The 25135-nt window shown below is 38.1% G+C and overlaps 2 protein-coding genes across 14 annotated transcripts in view; one reads left to right on the top strand and one right to left on the bottom strand.

Moving 5' to 3' along the window:
* The window catches only part of HYCC2 (hyccin PI4KA lipid kinase complex subunit 2), a 78305-nt gene extending 62694 nt beyond the window's left edge, over positions 1 to 15611 (bottom strand). Inside the window, exons 1-4 of one of the 13 annotated variants that reach the window (XM_045868240.3) lie at positions 15244 to 15373; positions 14443 to 14476; positions 4916 to 5028; positions 3375 to 3567 (exon numbers count right to left, since the gene is read on the bottom strand). The gene's annotated coding sequence lies outside the window, so the exon portion shown is untranslated. The other 12 variants (XM_064586892.1, XM_064586891.1, XM_045868234.3 and 9 more) reach the window with 12 other exon arrangements.
* NDUFB3 (NADH:ubiquinone oxidoreductase subunit B3) lies at positions 15560 to 24493 on the top strand. The gene is made up of 3 exons (XM_045868248.3): positions 15560 to 15706; positions 21989 to 22130; positions 24199 to 24493. The coding sequence occupies exons 2-3, from the start codon at positions 21991 to 21993 to the stop codon at positions 24353 to 24355; spliced, it is 297 nt and encodes a 98-aa protein (XP_045724204.1). The 5' UTR covers positions 15560 to 15706; positions 21989 to 21990; the 3' UTR covers positions 24356 to 24493.
* The last annotated feature ends 642 nt before the right edge of the window (positions 24494 to 25135 follow it).

The following is a 25135-nucleotide window of genomic DNA, read 5'->3' on the forward strand; positions in this document are numbered from 1 at the left end:
AGTTGACCTTCAAAGAAACAGTAAGACTGACAGCAAATTTCTCAATAGAAACAAAAGAAGCCAGGACATAACAGAATGACAGTTACAAGGACAAAAGAAAGTAACTACCAGTCTAGAATATAGTAAATATTCTCTAAATATCCAGCAAAAACATCCTTTAAAAATTTAGGTGCCGGGGTCCTAATCAGAAAAATATGCAGCCAAGAATACTTTATCCAGCAAGGCTGTCATTCAAAATAGAAGGAGAGATAAAAAGCTTCCAGGACAAACAGGAATTAAAAGAATTTGTGATCACTAAACCAGCCTTGCAAGAAATATTAAAGGGGTACCTTTGAGCAAAGAGAGGGCCCAAAAAAGTAACATAGACCAGAAAGGAACAGAGACAATATACAGAAATGGTGACTTTAAAGGTAATACAGTGGCACTAAATTCCTTTCTTTTTTTTTTTTTTTTTTAAGATTTTATTTATTTGACAGAGAGAGATGCAGCGAGACGGGGAATACAAGCAGGGGGAGTGGGAGAGGGAGAAGCAGGCTTCCCGTGGAGCAGGGAGCCCGATGCAGGGACTCGATCCCAGGACCCTGGGATCATGACCTGTGCTGAAGACAGATGCCCAACGACTGAGCCACCCAGGTGTCCCAAATTCCTATCTTTCAATAGTAACTCTGAATGTAAATGGGCTAAATGCCCCAATCAAAAGACACAGGCTATCAGACTGGATAAAAAAGCAAGATCCATAGGTATGCAAGAGACTCATTTTAGACCCAAAGACACCTCCAGATTGAAAGTGAAGGGGTGGAAAACGATTTATCATGCTAACGGACATTTAAAGAAAGTTGGGGTAGCAATCCTTGTATCAGACAAATTAGACTTTAAACCAAAGACTGTAGTAAGAGATGAGAATGGACATACTACATCATAATTAATGAACCTATCCAACAAGAAGATCTAACAATTGTAAATATTTATGCCCTTAACATGGGAGTGGCCAATTATATAAATCAATTAATAACAAAATTGAAAAAACACATTGATAATAATACAATAATAACAGGAGACTTTAACACCACCCTCACTGCAATGAACCGACCATCTAAGCAGAAGATCAACAAGAAAACAAGGGCTTTGAATGACACACTGGACCAGATGGACTTCACAGATATATTCAGAGCATTCCATCGAAAAGCAACAGAATACCCATTCTTCTCAAGTGCACATGGAACATTCTCCAGGACAGATCACATACTGGGTCACAAATCAGGTCTCTATCAGTGTTAAAAGACTGGGATCATTCCCTGCATATTTTCAGACCACAATGCTTTGAAACTTGAACTCAGTCACAAGAGGAAATTTGGAAAGAACTCAAATACATGGAGGTTAAAGAGCATCCTACTAAAGAATGAATGGCTCAACCAGAAAGTTAAAGAATTTTAAAAAATCATGGAAGTAAATGAAAATGAAAACACAACTGTTCAAAACCTTTGGGATGCAGCAAAGGCAGTCCTAAGGGGGAAGTATATAGCAATACAAACATTTCTCAAGAAACAAGAAAGGTCTCAAATATACAACCTAACCCCACACCTAAAGGAGCTGGAGAAAGAACAGCAAATAAAGCCTAAATCCAGCAGGAGAAGAGAAATAATAAAGATTAGAGGAGAAACCAATGAAACAGAAACCAAAAGAACAGTAGAACAGATCAAAGAAATTAGGAACTGGTTCTTTGAAAAAATTACTAAGATCGATAAACTCCTGCCCAGACTTAACAAGAAGAAAAGAGAAAGGACCCAAATAAATAAAATCATGAATGAAAAGAGGAGAGATCGGGCGCCTGGGTGGCTCAGTTGGTTAAGCGACTGCCTTCGGCTCAGGTCATGATCTTGGAGTCCCAGGATCGAGTCCCGCATCGGGCTCCTTGCTCAGCAGGCATCTAAGTGCCTAAATATTTCTTCCTTTTTTCTTATCATGACCATTATTCCTTTTGGAATACTACTAGAAAACAGATGTACTGTTTCTAATTTTAAATATAATTAAATGTATACAAAGGAGCTTATCTTTAAAATTTAGATTTACAGGGGTGCCTGGGTGGCTCAGTCGTTAAGCGTCTGCCTTCGGCTCGGGTCATAGTCCCGGGATCCTGGGATCGGGCCCCGCATCAGGCTCCCTGCTCGGCAGGAGGCCTGCTTCTCCCTCTCCTACTCCCCCTGCTTGTGTTCCCTCTCTCACTGTCTCTCTCTGTCAAAAAACAAATAAAATCTTTAAAGAAAAATTTAGATTTACAAATTAAGAAAACAGCTAGTCACATGTGTCAATCTTTTTTTCTTTATAGCATTATGCTTTTTGTTTTTTAATGAATTCCTTCCCTATGTTAAGTTTAAAAACATATCCACCTCAGGGCACCTGGGTGGCTCAGTCACTTTAGCATCTGCCTTCAGCTCAGGTCATGATCCCTGGGTCCTGGGACTGAGTCCTATGTCGGGCTCCCTGCTCAGCAGGAAGTCTACTTCTCCATCTCCCTCTACCCCTCCCCCCCCCCCCCCCCGCTCTCAGGCTGTCTCGCTTCCTCTCTTAAATAAATAAATAAATAAAATCTTAAAAAAAACCCACTTATATTTTCTCCATAAAGATTCTGTATTATTACTAGTATTATTTTATTAGTTAATATTTATATGGCATTTATCATATGTGGGGCACTATTCTAAGCATTTTTTTTTTTTTAAGATTTTATTTGGGGGAGGAGATTTTATTTTTAAGTAATCTCTATACGCAATGTGGGGCTCAAACTCACAATCCTGAGATCAAGAGCCACATGCCCTACTGACTGAGCCAGCCAGGCATCCTCTAAGCATTTTTATTTATTTTTTTTATTTTTTAAAAGATTTTATTCATTTATTTGACAGAGAGAGAGAGAGAGAGATCACAAGTAGGCAGGCAGGCAGAGGGAGAGGGAGAAGCAGGCTCCCCGCTGAGCTGGGAGCCTGATGCAGGGCTCGATCCCAGGACCCCAGGATCACGACCTGAGCCGAAGGCAGATGCCTAACCAACTGAGCCACCCAGGCGCCCCCCTCTAAGCATTTTTAAAAATTCATCTACTGTTTATAAAAACCCCATATGGCTGGTACTGTCCTTATCCCCATCTTCTAGATGAAGAAGTCACTGATAGTTTAAATCACTTGCGCAAGGTCACACGGCTAGTAAGTGGTGAAGCCATGTCTCATCAACCTAGACTACAGGAACTCTGAACATCTCATGAGTCTACGGCCATACCACCCTGAACGCGCCCGATCTCGTCTGAACATCTCATGAACCCACATGATATTATACTTGTTCATTACACTGAAAACATCATGCTTATTTTACCTGGGTTAGTAAGATACCTTGGAAAGATACAGGCATGCCAGAGAGTGGAGAATCACACAGTAATTTAGGAACCTGAGACCTTGATGAAGTCCCTAGGGATCTAATGTCCAGAAATACCAAGACATTCTCTTCAAAAGGACATGCTGCCATGGCTCAGCCCATCATCACCACTTAGAAAGAAACATGGTCCTTGGTGGACCTCTTTAAATTCTGGAAACAAAATAAACCATTATTTTAAAGTGCTGCTCTGTCCCATTTCTGGAATAGCCAATAAAGCTGCCAGTTTTTGTTTTTGTTTTTTTAAGATTTTATTTATTCCTCTGACAGAGAAAGAGACAGCGAGAGAGGGAACACAAGCAGGGGGAGTGGGAGAGGAAGAAGCAGGCTTCCTGCTGAGCAGGGAGCCCAACTCGGGGCTCGATCCCAGGATCCTGGGATCATGACCTGAGCCGAAGGCAGATGCTTAACGACTGAGCCACTCAGGCACCCCAAAGCTGCCAGTTTTAAATGGGGCCCAGGACATGACAAGGCAGTGTAGCAGGCCAATGTGGCAGGGCAAGATACTGTTATTTGGGCCTTAGGATCCAGCAAACTCAGTGCTGTTTGAAATGTTTGTGGCAGATATATAAAGCTACCAATAGGCCCTGATAAGAGAATCACAACACAAACCACCTAGGCATAAAGCCCCACACAGAATAGGGTTTTTCAATCTTGGCACAATTAGGAGGTTGGTCACTCCTAAGGCTGCAAGGGGCTGTCCTGTACATGGTAGGATATTTAGCAGCATCTCTGGCCTTTCCCCCAGTAGATACGAGTAGCACTCCTCCCAAGTTGTGACAAAATGTATACAAACATGCCAAATATTTCTTGGGAAGCAGTATTGCCCCTAGTTGAGAATCACTGCTTTAAATATTTTATTTATTGGGACGCCTGGGTGGCTCAGTTGGTTAAGCGGCTGCCTTCGGCCAGGGTCATGATCCCAGCGTCCTGGGATCGAGTCCCACATCGGGCTCCTTGTTCAGCAGGGAGCCTGCTTCTCCCTCTCTCTCCTTCTGCTCTCTGTCAAATAAATAAAATCTTTAAAAAAAAAATTTTATTTATTTATATAGAGAGAGAGAGAGAGAGAGAGAGAGAGAGCACGAGCAGGTGAAGGAGAATTCCAAGCCAACTCCATGCTGAGTGCAGAGCCTGACAGGGGCTCAATCCCACGACCCTGAGATCATGACCTGAGCCAAAAATTAAGAGTTGGACGCTTAACCAACTGAGCCACCCAGGCGCCCTGAGAATCACTGCTTTAGAATAAAGCTATGCCCTCTTCTGTAGAGGATTATGCTACTTTTGAGAAAGAGCTCCTTGCTTGGCTTTTGTTCTGATAGAGAATGACCATGGGGCACCAAAGTGACCATGTGACCTGATCTACCTTAAAGAACTGGGTGTTCTAACCCCCCAAGCAATAAAGTTGAATGTGCTAGCAGCATTACATCATTAAGTGGAAGTGATACTATACCAGACATTAGTTCTTCCTATCCTTAGGGCACATGAGATGATAGTTCTCTACCTTCTTTAAGTCAGATGTGACCTCTTGACTTGCTTTGACCAACGAGCGGAAATGATTCCTGTGGAAGCATTTAAATGCCAGTATGCACTCTCCAACCTGTTCTTCCCTTGCCACTATGAAAATAGAAGCAGGGAAAAATATAAACATGTACTGCTGACCCATCATATGGAAAACAGCTGCCCTGCAGTCACCCAGACTTTCAACATTTTACGTGAGAAAAAACAAATCTTTTTTTTTTTTAATTTTAAGCCATTATTTGAAAATCGGTTATTACCACTACGTAAGTTGCTGACCCTGACTATAAAAGGTTATATATAAGGTTAGGACAGGCCCTGGAAGCACAAATAAACCTTAAAAACAAATGGCTCAAACACCCATGGCACACACTTCTACTAAATGTCAACATTCCCTTAATCTATGAACTTGCAGAGTTCCGTATGATCAAAGAAAGAAAAATTCCGGTCTGGTTTACATATGGTTCCATATGAGATGCTGGCATTACGCTGATACAGAGGTGGCCCTGAAACACAGGAGATTTACATGTTCACCATGCCTGAAAAGAAAGATGACCAGAGGTAAATATCTAAGGACTGGCTACACAGGGTCTGTCACTGTACTTGCTTAATATGCTCATGAACAAAATGGCCCAGTCAGTAGGAACAGAAATTACACCTTGGCTCAACACAGATGTCCCTCATCAATGTTAACGTATAATTCCATGACATGCCAAGCTATCTCACACCTCCATGCATTTTCTTAAGCTACTCTCCTCCTCTCTAGAATGCCTTTCAAATACCCTCTAACCTAACCGCCTTACTCTTTCAAGACTCAGATGAATAGTCACTTCCTCTTTAAAGCCTTTCTTAGCATACAAGCCGGTTATCCATTCAAAGCCCTTTCTTTCCCCCTCATTCACAAATTCTCAACCTAGAGTCCAGAGACCCCCCGGAATCTGTGAATAAAACTCATAAACTTTGATGGGAAGAAAATTATATCATTCTTTTTATTTTTATTTAATTTTCTAAAGACTTATTTAATTATTTTAGAGAGAGAGCATGCACGAGTGGAGGGAGGGGCAGAGGGAGAGAATCTTCAAGGAGACTCCCCACTGAGCACAGAGCCTGACGTAGGGCTCCATCTCACCACCCAAGAGATCATGACCTGAGCCAAAAGCAAGAGTTGGATGCTTAACCCACTGAGCCACCCAAGCACCCCATATCATTCTTTTATTTTTAATCTCTAAAATTTATCATTTCATTTGATTATAAATGTAAGCAAAACAACAACAACAAAAAATGCACAGTATTTTCTATGTCTTGGGTCACCAACAGATATCACAGGTGGTTTCACATCAAATTAGAGTTGTTGCAGACATCAAAACATCATTTATATTCATCACTACTTCATGCCACATATCTCTGGTTAAAGAGCTTTTGCCCCATGCTGGGAGAAAAAAAGTTTCCAACGACAGTCTCTCTTCTTAAGCATACAAAAAAACATCACAAGTGATTCTTTTAGGACCTCTTTCTCTAGCCTTTAGAGAAAGGAAACAGCCTTCATTCCCTCTCCTTAGGAAACAGAGAACAACTGATTTCATTTCATTAATATTGCTCTTTCAAAGCAATCACCTCTCCCTCTCCATCTTCAGCTGCTTGTAAATTGATGAGGTAGGTAGAATCACAGTGGTAACTAGTCCTAACAGCACACAGTACTTAATACTTTCCATTCCCAGAAAACTGTGTAGAGGCTTATTAGTCCTATTATTAAACCACAGCTTCTCTAGGGCAGGGAATATTCCTCAGTTGTGTTTGCATTTCTAGTTCCTAACAAGGCCTAGCACACAGTACTGAATTCAATTCTATTGGATGAACGCCTTAAAAACAACAACTGGGCAGTCAGCAGCAGACTCAGCAGAGAGAGAAGCAAGTATGGCAAAGACTACTAGTTCCCACCCAATACAGATGCCTACCTCCACCCCCACTGATATAGTCTATATGCTCAACTATTTCTGAACCTCACTTACAGCCAAATACGGCCAAATTACTAAGTTCTGGTAAATGAGATCAGAGGAAATACTGTGTGAGTAACTCTAGAAAGGTTTCTTAAAAGATAAGAGGTGTGCCCCTTTAGTTCTCTGCCTTTCTTCTTCCTTCCCTTTGCCTAGAACTTGGATGTGATGACTGGATATCCAGCAACCATTCTGTGACCTTGAGAATAGAAGCCACATGCTAAAAATGGCATAGGAAAAAGACAGGAGGAGCCTGGATCCTTGACAACTCTGGAGTTGCCATATCAGTCCAGACTGCCAATTTCTGATTTTTTTTTTTTTCACAAGACAAAGAAATGAACTACTATCTTGTTTAAGCGATGGTTATTTCTTATCTCTGTATCTAGCAGTCAAACACAATTCCTCACTGATAAAGTGAAAAAGAGAATCCAGCAACAAATCTGTGGTCTAAGATGCCAAGAGCCATCTCAGCTATGCTTCAACTTAATGATGATAAAATGTAAGACATTTCCACTGAAACGGGATAGAGTAGGAAGCAAGACTAAACAAAGAGCCCATACTCTGTGAAGGTACAGCACCATTATAGCTCAGTTGGAGGGGTGTTTATAGTAGTTTGGTACAGTGACAAGATTTCATAATGCAGTACTGTAATTTCTTGCCAACATTTAGGAGTTATGTTCTAGAAAACTAATGTAGCTTATAAAACTGTGACTGGCAAGACCAAATTATATGAAAATAAGAGGTTAGGAAAAATAAACATTTTGATGAAACGTGTTAAATCAGCTGTTTAAAAGCTGTCCAAATAAAAAAATCAGTAACCTTTCTACAGAATAACCTCCTTCAAGTTTTCAGTAATATTGTTGTATGCATAACAATCAAATAAGGTTGATTTCCCACATATTACACAGATTACTCTACTTCATAAAGATTTTGAACCTGCCCTACCTAGCTTGCCATTTAACATCTTTTGTACTTATGTTTTTATTTGTACTTGGTTAAGTCTCAACAAATATTTCAAATCTTAGTGAAAGTGTCATTTTTTTGGACTGCTTTTCATCCTTACATTAAGAAAATGGAAAATAATCTGAATGTTTGTGTCTCACCACAATTCATATACTGAAATACTAACCCCCAATATATTGGTATTAGGAGGTGGGGACTTTGGGAGGTGATTAGGTCATGAGTAGGTAGAGCTTTCATAAATGGGATGAGTACTTATAAAAGAGACCCCAGAGAGCTCTCCTAGCCCATTTGCCATCTCATAACATAATGGGAGACAGCATTCTCTGAACCAGGAAGTGGGCTCTCAATAGAAAAACAATTTGCTGGCACATTGATCTTGAACTTCCCAGCCTCCATAACTGTTAGAAATAAATTGTTGTTTAAGCCACCTAGTTTATCATACTTTGTTATAGCAGCCCAAACTGACAGAGACAGAGGTCTTTTTCTATTTCTCCATTCCCCTGAATTTAGGCTAGCTTTGCAAGTTGCTTTGACCGACAGAAATGTGATGGAAAGGACATTATGTAAGTTCCAAAGCCTAAGCCCTAAAGACAGCATGGAGCCCTGTAGCTTCTACCTTCACCTTTTTAGAATGCTACCATGAAAATGCCATGTAAGGTTGCCAGACTAGCTTACTAGAGAAAGACAAGCTACACTGAGAAGACTGAAGCACTTTAACAGACAGCTAGCACCAAGTGCAAACATGTGAGTGAGGACACGCTGTACCTTCCAACTCAGTCAATTCTCCAGGCAGATTCGACTACATGAGAGAGCTAAGTGAAACCAACAGAGGGACTGCTTAGTCAACCTACAGATGACGAAAAATAATAAATCTCTTTGCCCTAAGTCATTAAGTTTTGATGTAGTGTGTTAGGCACCAATACCAAAAAAGCCCCCCAAAACTAAAATAAACAAAAAACCCCAACAACTTGATACTTAATAGTTCCTTAAGATGAGAAAAATCACTCAAGATTTTTCTGTTTTTATCTTTAATTCACCTATTGTAGTATCCTGGAGGTTATGCTGACTCCAATGCTTCATTCCACTATTATTAAAAAAAACCTGAAATTAATGTATGAAAGTGCAACAGGGAGCCATTAAAGTATTTTGCATAAAATAAGTAATATGTAATAGGTACTTCTGAAAGAACACTCTGATTGCACTACAGAATGGACTGGAGGGAGAAAAGACTGACTCCAGGATGACCCATAAGACTATTGGAATGGGGTGCCTGGGTGGCTCAGTTGGTTAAGGAACTGCCTTCGGCTCGGGTCGTGGTTCCAGGGTCCTGGGATCGAGTCCCACATTGGGCTTCTCCTGCTCTGCGGGGAATGTGCATCTCCCTCTGCCTCTGCCTGCCAGTCCCCCTGCTTGTGCGCTCTCTGTCAAATAAATAAATAAAATCTTAAAGAAAAAAAAAAAGACTGCTGGAATGGTCCTAGTGAAAAGCCTAGAAAGAGGCTAGAGGCCTAAACTATCACTGCTGCTGCCGCCACGACTACTATATTTACTATATACAGTATTTAATGCATTTATGATGCATTAAATACTGTAATAAGAACCTTACTTATATTTGCTCATTTAATCTAATTACCCTTTAAATTTTTTTTTTTTTTTAAATAAATAGACTCACAGGAAGTTCCCAAAATATGTGCCAGGAGGTCTCAGGTACCCTTGGTCCAGTTTCCCCCAATGGTAACATCTTGAATAACTATGGTAAAATATCAAGACCAAGAAATTCACACTGGCACAATCTACAGAGGTTATTCAGTTTTCAGCAGTTATATAACCACTCACTTGTCTGCGTGTGTGTGTTTGTGTAGTTCTATACAATTTTATAACATATGTGTATTTGTGTAACTACTGCCACAATCAAGATACAGACTGTTCTATCAAGAGGCTCCCCTCTCCCTGATCCTTAACCCCTGGCAACGATTAATCTGCTCTTCATCTCTATAATTTTGTTATTTTAAGAACATTATATAAATGGAATAATACAATATGTAACCTTTGGAGAGTGGCTTTTTTTTCACTTAAGACTCTTCCACGATGTTACATGTATCAACAGTTCATTCTTTTTTATTGCTGCATACTGGTCCATTGTATAAATGTGCCAGTTTGTTTAACCATTCACTTGTTGAAGAACATCTGGGTTGTTTCCAGTTTGGGGCTATTAGGAATTAAGTTGCTATGAGCATTCATGTACAGATTTTTATGTGAATATGTTTCAATTTCTTTGGAATAAATGCCCAAGAATGCAATTGTGCAGTTGTACAACTCTTTTTAATGACAAAGAAATTGAGGCTATAAATGTGGAGCTGGAATTCTAATCCAGATGGTACACCTCTAAGTCTTAACTCTTCATACTTCTAAAGGTGTAGAAATTGAGAGAAGTAAATGGAATTTAAAAAGTAGCAAGAAGGTAGAGTCAACAGAACCTAGCGTTGTTGACATGAGGGATATATGAATGAAGTGTCAAAGGTAATACCAGGTTCTAGCTTCAGCACGTTAAATGATAGAAGGTAAAATATGAATTCACTTTTATACATATTGTATTTGAGGGACCTGCAGGTCATCCTCATCTAGCAGGCAATTAGATTTACAGAATAGGAACCAGAGATCAAGAAAAAGCTCTGGATTAAAGACAGACTTAAGAATCATATTTAGATGCTAACTGAGCAAATGAAATCAGAGGGACAAGGTAAAGAGTAAGAAGAGATCTGACCACAGAACTCTGAACAGAAACATTTGTACCTTCTAGTTTTTTTTCCACAAACAATAAACAGTAAGTACTGTGATAGACTGCAAGTCCATATTAACTTTAGATTTTACAATCATCAAGTAGAAAGGACAGGAGTATACTCCCCACTCCCTTTTTCAATTAGAAAGAAAGAACTACAAAAAGAATACATGCTGGTTAAAAAGCCTCACTACTACTCTGTTTAATACCATAATGGTGGATACATGTCATTTTGCATTTGTCCAATGTACAAAGACAAGACTGAACCCTAATGTAAGCTATGGACTTTAGGTGATAATGATGTATCAATGTAGGTTCATCAATTGTAACAAATTTACCACTCTGGGGGATACTGATAATGGAGGAGGCTACACATGTGTGTGAGGCGGGTATGCGGTATGTCTTTGTACCTCCCGCTCAATTTTGCTGTGAACCTAAAACTGCTCTAAAAAATAAAGTCTGATTTAAAAAAATTGCTTTTAATCCTCCATACAAAAGAATATATAAAAAATTATTAGTTTTATTCCCTACTCAGCATCCAACTCCCTCCACACATTTTTTCCAAAAAAATATATGGGGAAAGGAATCTAAGGAAGTTAACTGACAAATCTTAGTAGCTAACAAAAATCTATATTAATTAAGAACCAAGCACTATCAAGAGTCAAGGATTATGTCAATTATATGCAATTTTAAAAAGAGTTAAGGGGCCATAATAACAAAAGTAATAGATAAATTGAATTCTAACATTTTTGGGAGTTCAGTGTTTTACATAGAACAAAATAACTATTGGGGCACCTGGGTGGCTCAGTCGTTAAGCGTCTGCCTTTGAATAAATCTTAAAAAAAAAAAAAAAAAACTGACAAAAGCTAAAATTAAAATAAAGAAAAAAAAGAACAAAATAACTATTTTGTAACCCATGCTTTGCCATTCAACAAACTGGTGTCACTTACCATATTTTATTACTTTTTTTTTTAGCAGTTACATTTCAAACCTAGAAAGAACTATAATTCTATAAATGATCAAAGTCATACCTCTTAATACATTATTGTGTTTTTACATCTTTCTCCAAAATTAGTCTACTCATCTGCTTTTTCTTATACTTGTCTCCATGGCAGAGATCCAAACAGAAAAGTCTAGACTTCGTTAAAGATGGACCATGAATTTCTAAACAGGGCCCAAAGTCAACACATACGCAGTTTCAAGGTTTTTTTGTTTTGTTTTGTTTTTTGTTTTAAAGATTTTATTTATTTGACAGAGACAGACACAGCGAGAGAGGGAACACAAGCAGGGGGAGTGAGAGAGAGAGAAACAGGCTTCCCGTGGAGCAGGGAGCCCAATGCGGGGCTAGACCCCAGGACCCTGGGATCATGACCTGAGCTGAAGGCAGATGCTTAACGACTGAGCCACCCAGGCGCCCCCAGTTTCAAGTTTTAACATATATTAACATATATATGAGTGAATGTTTACACAGAAGATAAATGTATATCTTCATTATATCATAGCAATATCCCAAAAAGAACTTTAATCAAGAAAACATCCAATTTTTATTTTCCAGTTCTATTTAATTCTAAAACCAGATGGCTTTTAGAGACATTAAGGAAACAAGATATGACTAAACATCTGTGCAAATTAGCACAGGTCTGAATTGTGGAAGAAATTAGTTTGGTTTATGGAAAGCCAAGTAAAAACTAATCCAAACCAAAACTTACTCAGGACCATTTTTACTTCCGGCAACTTTAGCTGCTGGTTAGAAAATCTAGACCTGCTATGACATTAAATGGTGAAATTTTATTGGACTATAAAAATATTGGTAGATTTAGCAGCCCTTTCTTTCAATTGAACACTACTGTTGCTATTTCATACCACAAGTATGAGAGCCATGAATTAGACCAATAATTCTAAAGTGGAAGCCAGTGATAAACCATGTTACTAGATCTTTTTTTTTCCTTCAAAATATATCTACCTCCCTTCACATTCCCCCTACCACTAAGATTCTGAAGGGAAGTGGAGGTGATATAATAGATAGGTATGTGTGCCTTTTTTTCTAAACTCCTAGATTATTCTGATACATATGTAACTCTCCACCTTCAGGAGAACTTCTGAATTAGGTCCAACTCTATTTTTTAAATAGGCAGGCAAAGGACCAGAGCTACAAAGAGACAAGAGCTTAGTAGAAGGCTCTGCAGGTAAGGGCTATATTCACACCAGTTGTAAGCCACCTTCAGAGCTTTCTGTGTCAGCTCCCTCCAGAATTCATGATGTTATATTTTAGACAATGACAAATATTCAGTTCACCATCCTGAGAAAGGCACATAGTCTACTAGCCAGATAAAAATGTAAAAAGAAGCTATTTTGGACATCAAAAAAACTAAGAAACCACAGAGAATGAAAGACAAAAATTCCTCTGTTCTTGCATTAAAATAACAGCAAAGTACTTTTTTTTGGTGCAGCTGATAACTTGTCTAGAGACCTTCTGTCCATATTTTATCATTTTAGTTTTTTATTATGTAGCATTGGTTTTTCTATTTAAAGCTCAGCAAAGCTGAAAATCTTAATGGAATTTAATAAACTATTAAATGCCAGAACTGTGTATTAAAAACAATCAAACAAACCTAAATCCATATTGCATGTCAAGATGGCTTAAGAGTTGGATTTAAAAAGCTTTGAAGGCCCATTTTACAGCAAAAATTATACATCTCTACAGCAAGTGTTTCAAATTCCTTATAAACAGCTCCGATACTGAAATATGTCAGAAAAGTAGGCTTCTAATGATGTATAAATAATAAGCCAATTATTATTATATTCTGATTCTGACTAGTGTTTCTTAAATCACTTGGTAATTTCCTACTCAATGTTCAACTTTGTTGCATTCTACAATGACACCTACTGGCCATTCAAACTCAGCCCTTAGTTCTCTAAGACAGCTCTAGTAGGCTGGTTACATAAGAAGATACACACAGAAACACACAAACACACAGGCACACACTCAAACCACCCTGCACAAAAACAGAGATTTATTTACAGGTACTCACACTACAGAATTCCACCTAAAATAGAAAGTATTCTTTGCGACTGAGATAGTATTACTCTTGCAAAAAGGTAAAAAGACAGAGTGAAACACCCAGGTATCAAAATTTTTAACTGAAATCTTAATAAATATCTCAGTACTCTCAACATTTCAGAACAAACTTTAATGATCCACCTCTCTTTGCCAAATGATATTTACAGAAAAAAACGAATCTTTTAATTTAGGTTTGGGATATACTAATATTAAAGTATCATTAATACAAAAAGGAAAATTATACAGTTGCTCATACTACATTAATCCTTCTCAGCTAAAGGCTACATTTCAATCAGCTTACATTTTAGCAATTTATAATGCTTCTTTTAAAGTTTTCCAGTGTGCTATAAAATCTAATTTTTAATGTAGTTCGTCCTTCTGTAACACATACTGAATGAAATTCCTATTTTATTCTACATTCCATTGTGCAAACAATTATAAAAACTCAGAAAAAGATAATAATTTACAGTTCATTGTGTCTGTAAATACACTTTACCTCAGTTGGAGAGGTTCAAAGAGCATACTTTCTAAACCTAAGAAATAATTCATAACTAGTTTATCAGACGTAAAAAGCAAATTACTTAAAAGATGACTTCTCCCCCACCCTATCCCCCTTCAAACCGCCACCTTATCTTCACAGTCCCTAATATCCACAATATGTATGTGGGGGGGAATCTAGCAACTAATTTTCTAGTCATTTTCCAACTCGCACTTACCTTCTACTATAGATTTTTGAAGCTCTCCACTTCCCTGAAGATAAAAAAAAATTATTTATCATCAGTCTTGACCCTCAAAACAAATTCATGAACTGCAAAACATGAACCTGGCTGCTCGTCTCAAACTAACGTATCTCTCAACCCAAGTCCGTATTTGGGATAAGCTTTTCCTCACTATCCTTCATGCTTCTTCGATAACGCCGAGGTAGAAAGCACTCAAAGCAACGAAAAAAACTATTCTGACACATCAATAGGTTGCAAGACCTCCTCTTCCAAGGGCGACAATCTAGTTGTTTGGGTAAATAATAGCCAAGGATTACATAATGTATAGCTATAAAGAGTTTGAAGGATCTGACCGCCAGTAAATATGTTTCTTCTCCACACACCCTTCCCACCCCGAGAAATGGCCATAAGAAGCAATTCCTAGGATTTCTCTCCGGTGCCTGCAATGCCGCGTCCTTTTTTCTCTTGGAGCTTCGTGCAAGAATTCCTCCAGCCCTCACGATATCGTCTTGCTCCCGCCTCTCTCCTCTCTCTGCCACTGCCACCGCAGCACCCCACACCCTAGGCCCCCACATCGCCTCGCAAGGTTCAGCCTCCACCCGCCTCAGCTGCCTTCTCCTCACGACCCTCCCAGGCTGCTACCAGGTCTACGCGAGGTTCCGGAACCACCAACACTCCAGCTACCGCCTTCCCAGACCACCCTCGTCACATGCCCTCTATAGTTCCCGCAGCCCGAAAAGAAGAAAATCCCTCCTGATCTAGCACTCTGCGTCCCCCAAAGACAGCGCCGCCGCCTACCTGTCACCCGGCTGCCTCCGGCTTCTTACCGCCACCGCCTCCCGCAGCAGCCTGCCAACTGCAGCGCAACAACCAGCCTTCCTATTGGGTGCTTACACGCCCTAACAACTGCCTCACTTATTGGCTGGAGCATGTTCGCGGCCCTCCCCTCTGTGCAGTGTCTAAGGATTCCGGTCTCCAAGCAAGGAAAATATCGCCTCTTCCCTGCTTTTCTATCCTCTACAATTATTCTTACCTCAGTCAGACCACCTATGCACAGATGCGCGGAAAAATGTCGACTTCCAGCACCCAGCACCCTTCCTGTCCTCTCCACTCGGCCCAGGAATCTGTGACCTAGTGCGGAACGTTAAATGGCTCCTCTGCTTTCCTGCCGTAAGGCACTCCAGGAGACAACTTCCGTTTCCACTTGGCTCCGGCTGGAGGATTGACTATTGAGTGTCGTGAGAGGTCGGAGTGCTGTCAGGTAAAATAGAGTTGGTGGGAGGCCTCTTAATTAGGAATTAGAGTGAGACTTTGTTCTGGGGATTGTAGAAAAGGGGAGACTAAATGGAGAATGGTCTTGAGAGTATATATCTCGAGGGAAGGGGATCGAAGAACTAGCAATAGAGGACAATGAAGTCCTGGGATAGTGAGGGGTAGTTTGTAGAAGGATGCGGTGAGAATTACTGTTGTAAGTCCGTGTGCTTTTTCCCTCTTTTTCCCACCCGCAAACCCTCGCCCTGTGTCTTGTGGTTTACCTCTGAATTGAATAAACGCAGAACAGCTCTAACTCGAAGAATTGTAAAATAAGAATAATTGCAATGTCTGCCTCACAACAATCATGTATGGTTTTAAGCAAGGCTTTTCTGGTGTGAATGTTTATGGTAACGTTAAAGTGAAAAAAGCAGGGTACAAAAATCACATCCATTTTTAGAGGGATTACTATTTTTAAATTGCATATAAGTAGGTGCAGGGACTGGAGGGGACACGAAAAGTTCACTTGTCTTTTATTTTTTAATGTTCTTAGTCACAATTTTAAAAATGAGGTGTAGTTGGGATATATACTTGAAAGTCATGGATAAGTCATAAAATTACATGTACTATAAGTGGCATTATCCTTTTATTTTCTAGTTAGGGAAAGTATGCCAGCCCCCAGTGGAGGTGGAGTTGATCTCCACCAAAGTAGAGATTCACTCCAAACACAGGTAGCTAGCTTTTTAGAAGTTTCATGATAATATGTTTTTTCTTTGTTGAACTAATAAACTTACTGTTTTTTGTCTGAACAGTTCTGAAACTGAAATAATTATCCAATGTTGAGTCCTTGGCATAATTTGTCATTTATCTAATTTTAGTTTCTATTGTGAAATAGCAGAAGGGTGTATAAAATATAAATACACTTAAAGAATTACAATTAAGCAAACCCTATGTAACCACCCCTCAGGTTAGAAAATAAAACATTGCCAGGGCGCCTGGGTGGCTGTCGTTAAGTGTCTGCCTTTGGCTCAGGTCATGATCCCAGGGTCCTGGAATCGAGCCCCGCATGGGGCTGGCTCTCTGCTCAGCGGAAAGCCTGCTTCTCCCTCTCACAATCCCCTTGCTTGTGTTCCCTCTCTCGCAGTGTCTGTCTCTGTCAAATAGATAAAATCTTTAAAAAGAAAAGAAAAGAAAACATTGCCAATAACTTAGAACTTTGCATTCTCAGCAGAGGTGATTATCCTTCAAAGTGATGAAAATTGGTTCTTGGTTCTTGGTTCTTGGAGGGGAGGTGAAAAAAATCTTAAAGACTACTGTGGTTTGAGGCCCTCCAAAGAGCCATGGTACATTAGCAGATAAATACAGTATATCCATGGTATTACAATTTAATTGGGGGAGGGGAGTAGGAATGTGATAAGGAAAAAAATATCTGAAAAAACTCCTTTGGGGTGCAAGAATTAAGAATAGATTGAAAAACACTGCCTTAGAAGCTCTGTGTATGAGCTTCTGTGATTCTGTCTCCTCCACCAAGAGATAGCCATTATCCTGACTTGTGATAAACATTCACTTTTTTCGCTTTAATCTTTCCATGTATGGTGCATTTCTAAAAAAAATGAATTATCTGGTTTTTCAGTTTATGTAAATGGGATCAAAGTGTATGTATATTTTAAACTCACCCCTTGTTCATTATTTGTGAGATTTGTTCATACTTTTGCATGTAGTTTTTCATTGTGTATTCTGTAGTGTGACTTCTGTAAATAATCCATTATTGTTGTTGGATATTTGGGTTGTTTACAGTTTGGGGCTAGCCACATAAACAATCTGGCTAAAAAGATTTTTATAAAATACATCTATTGTTAAAATATATATATGTATATAGTTACACGCATGTAAGAGTTTTTTTTATAATAGTGCTGTCCAATGAAAATATAATGCAAGGCTCATATGTAATTTACAATTTTCTAGTAGCCATATTAAAAAGGTAAAAAGAAAGTTAATTTAATTATATATTTTGTCTAACACAGTATATTCAAAGTATTATTTCAAGATATAATCAGTACTAAAAGTCATTAATGAAATATTTTACATTTTCTTCATACTGTCTCAAAATCGATGTATTTTACACTTAAATATGTTTCTATGGTAAGTTTTCATAAATATAAACACTTGATCTGTGTTTATATTTTGCAAAATTTACAATTGAAAAAGTAGCTCCATATGCCTAAATTGTTCCAAACACACTTTAAAATTTTCCAGTAACTGATTTGAGACTCCGACTTGAAATTTAAATTAATTAAAATTAAATAAAAATTCTAGTTCCCCAGTTGCACTATTCACACTTCAAGTGCTAGTGAAAACCATATTGAATAGTGCAGATCTAGACCATAAGGTATTCAAATGTTTGACATTTCTATGTCAGACCAGTTTTTCACAATGGTTGTGCTAAGTCACATTCTCACCACCTGGGTGTGAAAGTGGAAAACACATCACATTGTGTTTTCCACAAATCTCACAATCTTGCAAGGTAGGTTTTATCCTCATGTTATATGAGGAAACAAATTCAGAGAGATTAAATTATTTGCCCAGAAGTGTATAGCTGTTAATAGTGCATCCAGGATTAAATCTGTATACACCAAAGTCTACACTGAAGTAGAATTCTAAACTTCCTTCAAGTGATCATGATATCATTGTTTGATTTATGGCTATTCTGAAGTAGAAATAATTTTAAAAAGAAAATGAAAAGTTCCCTAGAAATTGTGTTGTTCAGCTCTTTGAAAAGTCATTGAAATATTCTATTTAGTAAATGCCTATAAAGGGACACTTTCTGAAATATTTTAATGAGGTAGAAGAGAAAATGCATTGAATTTATTAAAGGAAATTAGGAGAAATTAATATGATACTTTCATGTTTTCTCTCAAAGATCTATCTCCCAAATTACTTAATATTTTGAACATAGTAATATTGTAACTTTGAAATAACCTTCATATATGGTAATGCTTCCATTTTTCTTTTCTTTTTTTTTTAAGTTGGAGGGGTGCAAAGAGAGACTCTTAAGCAGGCTCCCTGCCCAGCGCAGAGCCCGACACAGGGCTTGATCTAACAACCCTGAGATCCTGACTTGAGCTGAAATCAAGAGCTTAACCAACTGAGCCACCCAGGAGCCCCTCCATTTTTATTTTCAAAATCAAACTGTTTCATCGAAAGATTTTGATTTTTTTTTTTAATTTTTTATTTATTTGCGAGAGAGAGAATGAGAGACAGAGAGCATGAGAGGGAGGAGGGTCAGAGGGAGAAGCAGACTCCCTGCTGAGCAGGGAGCCTGATATGGGACTCGATCCCAGGACTCCAGGATCATGACCTGAGCCGAAGGCAGTCGCTTAACCAACTGAGCCACCCAGGCGCCCTCATCAAAAGATTTTGACATTTGTCTTGTATTCTTTTCCAAGTATGTTGATACTCAATTAGGGTTAATATTCTACAATTGATATTTGCCAAAATAAGGGTTTGTCTTGCAATCTCTTCAAAGATTTTTGGAATGAAATATTAAAAAAAAATTTTTTTGAAAACATGGTTTGAAGAAACCAAGATATCCTTCTAATTAAACACTTCTTAAATATTTATTTTATAATAATGTATTGAACCTCAAAATCAGCCTGAAATCTGAAACCGTAATTTTTTCCTTTTTTAAAATTTTTTTTAAGATTTTTATTTATTTATTTGACAGAGAGCGAGACAGCGAGAGAGGGAACACAAGCAGGGGGACTGGGAGAGGGAGAAGCAGGATTCCCGCTGAGCAGGGAGCCTGATGTGGGGCTCGATCCCAGGAGCCTGTGATCATGACCCAAGCCGAAGGCAGATGCTTAATGACTGAGCCACCCAGGCGCCCCATTTTTTCCTTTATATTATTAAATCCACCAAATAATAATGAAATAATAGATCAAATGTTTCATTTGAAATTGTGAATGTTGTTTTGGCTTGTGTTTGGTGGGTATTGGTTTTCATTCTTTTTCTGAATGTAAAAAACATCAAAATAATGTTTTGTGATTATCTTAATATGTCTAAATATACAGTGTTGGTTAATTTGTCAGAATTACTATGTATAACTCCCCCCCCCCAATATTCTGGGAACTAACGTTTAATGGAATGAACATTTCACATAATGTATCTTTAGTAAACACTATCTAATAATTACCTCTGTCTTCTAAAATACAGTGTAAGAGCCCTGCCTTATTATTGGGCCTGTTCAGAGTTATAAAGGCAGACATAATGGTAGTAATTATTTGGTTTGGTTTTATTTCTGGAGAGCAGTGATTATAGAATTGCTACTGCTAACCTTATACAAAAGGGGCATTAATTCATACCTCCTTAATTTTAAATTCATAGCAATTTAACTCGGGACTGAACTGAAGTTTATTTTTACATTATCTATAAAAATAACACTAGTGGGGTGCCTGGCTGGCTCAGTCAGTAGAGCATGTGACTTTTGATCCCTGGGTTGTGAGTTCGAGCCCCATGTTGGATGTAGAGATTATAAATAAATAAACTTTAAAAAAAAATAACACTAGTAAAACTGAAGTCTTATAACCATTACAGGCATATTTTATTTAAGGAGCCTTAGGGGTCCTAAGGTCTCTGTTGGTGTAGTTCAGGAGTCAGCAAACCACAGCCCGTGGCCAAATCCAGCATATTGCCTGTTTTTATACTGCCCATGAGCTAAGAATGTTTTTTACAGATGAACATCTGGGATGAACTTGCTAAGGAACCCTAACTTTGAGCCCCAGTTAAGCAAAATGTTATCCCCAAAAAAGGGAATTTCATTTTTTCCATCAGACCTGTATTACAAAAAATTGTACTCAGTTATTATTATATCTTGAATTTATCAATAAATATTTTTTCTCTTGTTATATAACTACCTACAAGATATCCTTGATTTTACCTCTTGGTCCACAAAGCCTGAGATATTTACTATCTGACTCTTTACATAAAAAGTTCATGTGATCGGGGCGCCTGGGTGGCTCAGTCGTTAAGCGTCTGCCTTCGGCTCAGGTCATGATCCCAGGGTCCTGGGATCGAGCCCCGAGTCGGGCTCCCTGCTCAGCGGGAAGCCTGCTTCTCCCTCTTCCATTCCCCCCTGCTTGTGTTCCCTCTCTCACTGTCTCTCTCTCTGTGTCAAAATAAATAAATAAAATCTTAAAAAAAAAAAAAAAGTTCATGTGATCATAGATACTTAAACACAATAACACTGCATTTTAAAAGAATCTTCTGAACAACATAGGTAACAAAACAATATGTACATTTTCATGATGCATATTTACACATTGTGAAAGGACTAAAAAGAAGGAAACAGTATTGCTTAGAAGTTAGGAGCAGGGTCTCCTGGGTGGCTCAGTCGGTTATACATCTGCCTCCAGCTCAGGTCATGATCTCAGGGTCCTGGGATCGAGCCCCACATCGGGCTCCCTGCTCTGCGGGGAGTCTGCTTCTCCCTCTGCCTCTGCTTGTGTTTGCTTTCTCTCTCTCTCTTTCTCTCTGTCAAATAAATAAATAAATAAATAGAATCTTTGGGAAAAAAAAAAAGGAGCAAGGGCTCTGAAACCAAACTGCAAGGTTCAAGACCAATTGTACCGTTTACTGTTTTTGTTACCTTCAGAAAGTTCCTTACCTTGTTGGAGCTTCATTATCTTCATGTGTAAAATGGTGATAATAACTGTAATTTAAGTTCAAAGGGTTGTTTTAGGAGTAATGGAATTAATACATGTTAAAGCACTTTGGTGCACCTGGCATGTAGGGCACAATAAATGTGAGCTGTTCTTATAATGAAGAAAGGAACAAAATAGGAAATGGTTATCTCTGAGTGGTGGGATTATTTTTTTTCCAAAGATTTTATTTATTTATTTGTCAGAGAGAGAAGAGAAGGAGAGAGCGCACAAGCAGGGGGAGCGGCAGGCAGAGGGAGAAGCAGGCTCCCCGCTAAGCAGGGAGCCCAATGCGGGGCTCGATCCCAGGACCCCGGAATCATGGCCTGAGCCAAAGGCAGCCGCTTAACCAACTGAGCCACCCAGGTGTCCCAAGTGGTGGGATTATTGATTTTTTTCTTTTTTATATTTTGTATATGTGTATTTCCCAACTGTGAATATACACTAGTTATGTAATAGGGTGCTTTTTATAAAACCTGTTACCTCAGAATTTTCAAGTATTTATATTGGCTTTCCTTTTAAAACATTAACAAATGTTTGGGTATTTGATATCTACAATCAGCATAGTTCTCTTTTATGTTAATCTTATCCTTTAGACATGGCCCATGGACATGGGCATGAACACGGCCCTAGTAAACTGGAACTTCCAGATTATAAACAATGGAAGATAGAAGGGACACCATTAGCAGTTGTCCAGGAGAGGCTGGCTACACGAGGGCTAAGGGATCCATGGGGCCGGTAAGAACAAATAATTTAGATAGAATTTATTCTAGAGGATCAGTATCTATGTTCCTTTTCTTTTCTTTCTTTTTTTTTTTTTTTTTGATTTATTTAGCTATTCTAGGTTCTTTGTATTTACATTTAAATGTTAAAACAAGCTTTTCAGTTTCTACAAAAAAGCTGCTCGAATTTTAATTGGGTTCACATTAACTCAGAGCTCAACTGGGGATAATTGATGTCTTAACAAGTTAAATCACTATATTGTATACCTGAAACTAATATTACACTGTATGTTAACTAACTGGAATTTAAATAAAAACTTAAAAAAATTGATATCTTAACAATATTGAATCTTCCAGTCTATGGACAGTTTAGATTCTGTTTAATTTTCTCAGTAGTGTTCTATTGCTTTAAAAACAAATCTTGTGTATATTTTGTTAAATTTATCCTGAATTATTCCGTGTTTTATGCTATTGTAAATGGTATTGTTAAACTTAAATTGTCAATTTTCTTTGCTAATATGTGAAAATACAATGGAGTTTTATATATCAACTTTGTATCTTGTTTCTTGGCTAAATTCACATTTTTGTTCTAGCAGATTTTTTTTACAAATTTCTTAGAATTTAATAGATGATCATTTTGTCTAAAATCAGTGTTACTTCTTCCTTTTCAATTTGTAAAGTTTTTATTTCTTTCTTGCATTATTACACTGGCTAACACTACTAGTATAATGTTGGATAAAGTGTTGTTAGCTGACATCCATGCCTTGTTCCTTTTTTTTTTTTTTAATCTTTTTAAGTAATCTCTGCACAATGTGGGACTGTGAAATCAAGAGTCACATGTTCTACCAGCTGATCCAGCCAGGAGCCCCTGCCTTGTTCCTAATTGGGGGAAAGCATTCAGTCTTTCACCACTAAGTATATTCGTTGTAGGGTGGTCATAGATGCCCTTCATCAAGTTGTGGAGTTTCTCTTGAGTGTTGAATTTTTTTAAATGCTTTTTCTGCATCTATTGAGATGCTCATACAGTTTTTTCATTCTGTTAATATGATTAATTACTCTTACTGATTTTAAAATATCAAACCAATCTTGCATTCCTTTTTTTTTTAATCTTGCATTCCTGAGGTAAACCCTTCATCATGATATATTATCCTTTCATATATTGCTAGAATCAATTTTCTAAAGTTCTGTTGAGAATATTTGCATCTCTGTTCATGAAGGATATTACCCTGTAGTTTTCTTCTAATGTCTTTGTCTGGTTTTGGTATCTGAATTAGATTTGATTAACTCTCATATTTTCTACTAAGTCAGATTTTTAGAGTTAAGTGGGCTTTTTTTTATATAACATAGTTTTTTCCACTCATTTATCCCTACCTGTGAGAGAAGACTTTTTTTTTTCACTAGAGCTCTCTGAATTCTGTTTACTTCTCTGTTCAAGATACTCAGAAGAATGATGGCCAGAGCAGGAAGTCAGTCCTCTTTTTTCTTTTCTTTTTTTTTTTTTTAGAAGTCCGTATTCTAAAGCTCAGGCAGCTATGACAGGAAAAAGCTCTGATTCTCTGGAAGAATAATAATATTAGGTGTTACATACGCTCTGTGCCAGAATATATCATACATTACCTGTTTAATCTTTATAATAACACTATAAGGTAGATAGTAATCACCATTGAGTAAAAGAGGAAGCAGGCCCTAACTTGTCTAGCCTAAAAGGTTGTGAATCTAAGTGACAGAGCAAAGTTTAATGCCCAAGTTTCTAACTTCCTCTTTAAATAATGCTGTAATGACTGGTGTGGGCAAAGCCACACACCTGACCTCTAATGAATAGGCTGAAGTCAGTCTTGCATTTGGGAATTCTATAAAATCCTAAGTATTAATGACAGTGAAATCAAGTCTTTTTCTTCTGTTTTATATGTGAAATGTGGGCATATAGACCTAATTATCTTATATCACAGAAAGACTTCTATTGTGATCCACTTAGATATCTTATATAAGGTTGCATTTAAGTCTGTTAGGATGAAAATTAAATCTGTTTTAGTGAATGTATATAAGTTGTGTGTGATTATAATTTTTCCCTTTTTTTCCTCTAGCAATGAAGCTTGGAGATACATGGGTGGCTTTGCAAACAATGTTTCCTTTGTTGGTGCATTACTAAAAGGATTCAAATGGGGATTTGCAGCATTTGTGGTAGCTGTAGGGGCGGAATATTACCTGGAGTCCAAGAATAAAGATAAGAAGCATCACTGAAGATAATACCTGGAAGTATCTTAAAGGCTTCTTAATTCTCTTATAAAAATAAGATTTATTCAATGTAGCCTACTCATCTGTGTGTTTTTCCCTTCAAGAATACTAGTAAGATTTAATAAAGTAAGAATACATATGCTAGTCTGTTTTTATAATTCTTTAAAAAAAAAAATGTCTTGGCTCAGTTGGCAGAGCATGCGACTCTTGGTCATGGGGTCATGGGTTCGAGCCCCATGTTAGCTGTGAAGATTACTTTTTAAAAAAATGTCTCGGGCGCCTGGGTGGCTCAGATGGTTAAGCGACTGCCTTCGGCTCAGGTCATGATCCTGGAGTCCCTGGATCGAGTCCTGCATCGGGCTCCCTGCTCGGCAGGGAGTCTGCTTCTCCCTCTGACCCTCCCCCCTCCCATGTGCTCTCTCTCATTCTCTCTCTCTCTCAAATAAATAAATAAATAAAAATCTTTAAAAAAAAAAATGTCTCAAGCCATTATCAGATTTGGTTTGAAATATGGGGGGAGACTGAGTACCAGCAGTAGTGCATTCTGCATATGGCACTAAGCCAGCATATATTTGAACAAATGGATATGTTCTAAAAGGTTTTGTTTTTTGTTTTTTCAAGTTCTTTTAGTGTGGTAAAGTTTGCCATCTTAACTACTTTTAAGTGTGCAGTCTGTGGTACTAAATACAATCAAAATGTGCAACCATCACCACCATTCATCCCCATAACTCTTTATCTTTTAAAACTGAAAGTCTATGCCATTAAACAATAAGTCCTCATTCCCCC

This window comes from Mirounga angustirostris, unplaced genomic scaffold, assembly GCF_029215605.1.
Source record: "Mirounga angustirostris isolate CCGP_5_RB_7025 unplaced genomic scaffold, mMirAng1.0.hap1 SCAF_3, whole genome shotgun sequence".
Lineage (NCBI taxonomy): Eukaryota > Metazoa > Chordata > Mammalia > Carnivora > Phocidae > Mirounga > Mirounga angustirostris.